The sequence below is a fragment of the Globicephala melas genome, chromosome 4 (genome assembly GCF_963455315.2).
Source record: "Globicephala melas chromosome 4, mGloMel1.2, whole genome shotgun sequence".
In the NCBI taxonomy this organism is placed as follows: Eukaryota; Metazoa; Chordata; class Mammalia; order Artiodactyla; family Delphinidae; genus Globicephala; species Globicephala melas.
In genome coordinates, this window is record NC_083317.1 from 103,260,776 (window position 1) to 103,265,979 (window position 5,204).

The 5,204-nt window shown below is 45.3% G+C and overlaps 1 protein-coding gene across 1 annotated transcript; it reads right to left on the bottom strand.

Moving 5' to 3' along the window:
- Positions 1-2,446: 2,446 nt before the first annotated feature.
- LOC132597262 (uncharacterized) lies at positions 2,447-4,759 on the bottom strand. Its single transcript, XM_070045488.1, has 2 exons — positions 3,909-4,759; positions 2,447-3,423 (listed from the first exon to the last, which is right to left on the bottom strand). Exons 1-2 carry the CDS (start codon positions 4,712-4,714, stop codon positions 3,105-3,107), a joined length of 1,125 nt encoding a protein of 374 aa, XP_069901589.1. The 5' UTR covers positions 4,715-4,759; the 3' UTR covers positions 2,447-3,104.
- Between the last annotated feature and the right edge of the window lie 445 nt (positions 4,760-5,204).

Consider the following 5,204-nt stretch of genomic DNA (forward strand, 5'->3'; position numbering starts at 1 on the left):
GGTGAAGTAGAAAAGAATAGCTTTATTGCTTTGCCAGGCAAAGGGGGACACAGTGGGCTCGTGCCCTCAAAAACTGTGTGTCCTGGGACTTCCCTGGTGGTCCAGTGGTTAAGACTCTGCATTTCCACTGCAGGGGGAACAGGTTCAATTCCTGGTTGGGGAACTAAGATCCCACATGCTGCATGGTGTGGCCAAAAAAAAAAAATATATATATATAAAAAACAAAAAACAAAACTGTTTCCCCACCCAGGGGGGTTTGGTGAGTTTTATAGCAGTGGTTCAAATGTGGGGTTGCTAATAAGGATAAGGGTGTGTGCAGGGTCTGCATTCCTTTAATCTGGTTCTTGAGGTTATAAACTGTGACGTCTCTCTGGAATGAAGAATGCTTCATCAAGTAGTTAACATCTTCCATTTGTTGGGGGTTTTAATTCTGCAGAAGAGCTCAAAGATATTGATATGTGTATCACTGGAGGTGGAGCCAGGACCCTGCCCCAAGGCTGCACTATTGTTTCATGACTGCTCCTCCCTTGTCTCTGCATCCTCTCCCCTCCCTGGTTAATAACTGTTTGAACCTGCCCTTTGGAACTCAGGGAGGGTCGTGGAGACTGGAGTGTATTCTCTACCAACAAGAAATGGGAGACAGAATGGTTTCTGTGCCCAGGAGCCCCACAGGGTCCTGCTCAGTTTCAATACCTTAATTAAAAAGTACTTTACTACTAAAAAAAAAACACTAACCATCATCTGAGCCTTCAGTGAGTCTTAATATGTTTGCTGGTTGAGGGTTTGAAGTATTGGTGTTAGACCTGCGCGGTCTCCTAGGAGTTTCGACTCGCCCAGGAAACAACAAGAGTCGGAAGTCGATGCAAAACGCAAGAGGTTTATTGAAGGCCGGTGCACCGGGGTTCCTTGGTCCTCACGCAGGAGGTCGAAGAAGGAACCCTTTTGGGCGCGAATATGTCAGTTTTATAGGTTCCCACTTCCCCGTATGTAAATTATAGATTTGGTTGTGTTCTCCTGCTGATTGGTCCCGGCTTAGGCTCGGACCAGAGAGGGAACTTGTCCCCAGCTGCCTGATTGGTCTTTGACAGACAGCTTTTTTACATTTTGTTATCTCCCTCCTTCTCGGAAGGGGACCGGACATCCTGAAAATTCACCCATTGTCTAAGAAGCCCCTATTGTCTGGAGAGTTCTTAATCATTAGCTGGAACAATGTCCCTCGAGTCCCACATTCCCCCCTTTTTCTTGTGACTATTGATTCCAATCATGGAATCTCAACCTTCTGTTCGTAAACTTTGGTACTGTTGTCTTAACATTAGAACTTGTACAGTACTGATACGTTCTCTAATAAATGCTATCAAGCGATTTAGAACACATGGTCCAAAAGTTAAAATCAACAATAAAACAATAAGAGGTCCCAACAGAGTAGAGATTAAGGTGGTAAACCAGGGGGACTTATCAAACCATGATTGAAACCATCCTTTTTCGTTCTCTCTCTCCCTTTGCCTTTTATCTAAGCGTTCCCTTAGTTTATCCATGGTTTTGGTAATGGTTCCTGAATGATCAATATAAAAGCAACATTCTTCTTTTAGAGCGGCGCATAATCCCCCTTCCTTAAGAAACAGCAAATCTAGGCTGCAACACCATTTCTGAAAGTGAGGTGAGTGATTCCTTTAGTTGAGTTATGGAACTTTCTAATGCTCGAAGGTCGATGTCTACAGCCTGTCTTAAACTTGCATAATACTGGGGTTGTTGTATGAGGGCTGTGGTTCCTGTTTCTATCCCGGCAGATATTCCTAGTCCTAGAAGGACAGCCAATGTGAGGGTTACAGGTTCTCTTTTGTTTTTTGTTTTTCCTACATATTCATCTAAAAAGGATGAGTCTGAATGGTAGATAAGTCTAGGGACTAATTGCACTAACACACAAAAGTCAGCTGAAGTATTAAGAACCTCTAAGGAGACACAAGGGGTGAGCCCCGTGTTACATGTCCACCATCCATCTTGAGGAGGTACAAGATATCCTGAGCCTGAAGGGAGGCTAAAATCATGACAAAGGTGTCTATGGGACTGGGGAGGTGTTCCTATACAAGTACCATTTCCAAAAACCGAGGACAGGGTTAATTTACTGTTCCCTTCTTGCTTCCATCGACATTGGTCTGAGGAGGTAGAATTAGTATAGTTGGAGCTATATCCTATAGCATCATAATAAGGGGGAGGGGCAGCATAGCAAAGCCAACATGATTTTGTAGCCTCTGGGTTTGTAGCATTGAGAACCGTAAAGGCTGCCTGCACCAAAGAAAGCATCCTATCCTGAGGAGTCCCAGGCTTAACTGTGGGTTCTTTGGATCCAGAGGTTTCATTAGTCTCATTCTTTGTTGACGTAGTTGAAGGGGCCGGGGGAAGCAAAGGGGGGCCAAGTATGGGATTTGGGCCTACTGATATAGGAGCAGGAGTCTCAATCTTTAGCTTAAGGGTCATTAATATTCCTAAATCATATCCCCTCATGTAAAATCTAACGCCCCAAGAATGACCATTTATCCATTTTTTATCTCTTTTTCCGGGATTACTAAAGGAAATTTTAAGGGGATGACACCATCCTGAACATTTACTCCGGTGTCCGGTATCCTCATTATGAGAATAATTAGCCGTTACAGTAATAAAATCCCAAGTTGAGGTGGGTTTCCAATTAGTATCCCCGGTAGTTTCACATCCCCAGCTTTTGCAATAAAAGTTTTCAGTTCCACCACATTTATAATTCAGAGATCAAGGGCGGTGGAACCCGGGGCATACGTAGAAAGTGAGGATACCAAGCATCATTCTTTTGCCTGCATTTTTGCAACCCGGCCCAAACCAATCAGTTTCCGAAACTTTGGAAGGGGCAGTGTTCATATCATGAGAATCTTCTGTATCCCAATAAGGTGCTCCTATAGCCAATTTACAAACATCAGGAAAAAGATCTGGCCACCAGGTCCAGGGGGGTGCAGTATGACTAATGGACCAGGTTACATCTCCAGTCTGAGAAATTACCTGCCAACTTAAACGTTGGGGGAGGTGAGGGCTAAAATCACTTACAGTCAGTAAAGGCAGTAAAACCAAAATTATAAGTCTTAGGTTCGTAGAAGCTTGAGTTTGAGCGGGTTGTCGGTTCTTTGGGCCCGCCATCCTGATGATGCCGTCGCTGGTGCAGCCTTCACATGTGAAGCATGGATCCAGGCAGCGATGCCGTCCACTTTTATGGCCGTTGGGGTGGTGAGGAGGACGGTGTATGGTCCTTTCCATCGAGGTTCCAACGTCTGGGTTCGATGCCGACGGACGTATACGGAGTCTCCGACTTGGAAAGGATGAGTTTCTCCCGGTGTTCCCGGTTGGTAGGCCTTGGCGAGTTGGGACCATATTTCTTTCTGGACCAATTGGAGTCCCAGTAGCCTAGCATATAAGTCAGTGTTATTTTGACAATCAGGTTTTATTTCTTTTCCTAAAGTGAGGAGGAGAGGCGGGGCACCATATAATATTTCAAAAGGAGTAAGATGGTATCGGGAAGGTGTATTTCTAACTCGGAATAGGGCCAAAGGAAGGAGCACCGTCCAATCGGTACCGCCAGTCTCCAAGGACAATTTAGTTAGGGTCTCTTTTAGAGTCCTATTCATTCTTTCTACCTGACCTAAACTTTGGGGTTATAGGCACAATGTAATTTCCAATCAGTCCCCAAATATCTGGCCACATCCTGACTTACCTGGGCGACGAAGGCTGGACCATTATCAGACCCTATTACCTTTGATGCTCCAAATCGAGGAAAAATTTCTTCTAAAATCTTCTTGGCTACTACAGCAGCTGTTTCTTTCTTTGTTGGGAAAGCCTCTATCCATCCTGAAAAAGTGCCTACAAAAACTAAAAGGTATTTATTACCGTACCTTCCAGGACGCACTTCGGTAAAGTCCACTTCCCAGTAAGTTCCTGGGCGGTCCCCCCTGAGTCTCTTTCCAGTTTCAAGTTTCCCTTTGTGAGCATTTACCTGTTGACATGGGACGCATTCCTGCACAATTTGTTCAGCTAATTTTGTCATTCCAGAGGTTTCGTACCCGGCTTTTTGTAACAAGGCTACCATCTTTTTAGTCCCCAAATGTGTCCATCTGTGCATCTGTTGTAACATGGATTCTGCTTGCTGAGGGGACAAAGTTCCTTTTGTTGTGGCCGGGATGATTTCTTCATCGCGGCCTGGTTTTTCAGGAACTTTATCTGACAGTCCTAAAATGACTTCTCCCGATGCTATTTCTCGGGCCACTTGGTCAGCCATATTATTTCCCCTAATTATTGGGGTATTTCCTTTTTGATGTCCAGGGCAGTGGATGATACTGACTTTAGTAGGAAGCATGAGTGCAGTCAACAAAGCCACGATTTCGTCTTTGTTTTTAATTTCTTTGCCACCTGAAGTTAGTAGCCCTCTCTGTTGGTAAATGGCACCGTGGATATGAGCGGTAGCAAACGCATATCTACTGTCTGTGTAGATGTTTACTTTTTTATTCTCTGCCATCTCTAATGCCCTCGTCAGGGCAATTAATTCAGCTCGTTGGGCTGAGGTCCCTTGTGGTAGCGCCGCTGCCCATATGACTTGTTTTCCGTCTACCACGGCTGCCCCAGTTCGACGCTTACCTTCCTCCAGGAAACTGCTCCCATCCGTGAACCAGGTGAAATCAGCATCAGGGAGGGGCAGGTCCATCAGATCTGGCCTACTGCCGTGTGCTGCGGCTAGTACTTCCTGACAATCATGTATGTTGGTGGAGCCTTCCAAGTCAGGATCAGGTAGCAAGGTGGCTGGATTGAGTCCTGTGGCTGGAGCAAACTTGATGCGATCTGACTTTAGCAACAGGGTTTGGTAATGGGTCATCCTGGCATTAGTTAGCCACCTATCCGGTGGTTGACGGACTACATTTTCCAGGGCATGAGGAGCTGTTATCGTTAGATTTTGTCCTAAAGTTAGTTTGTCAGCATCTTTGACTAGAACGGCCACTGCAGCGATTGTCTTTAAACAGGTGGGCCATCCTGATGCCACAGGGTCCAATTTTTTTGACAAATAAGCAACTGGGCGATTCCAGGGACCCAATTTCTGAGTCAATACTCCTTTTGCAATGCCCTTATTTTCGGCCACATATAAATGAAAAGGTTTGGTTACATCTGGCAGTCCTAGGGCTGGAGCTGAAAGTAAAGCT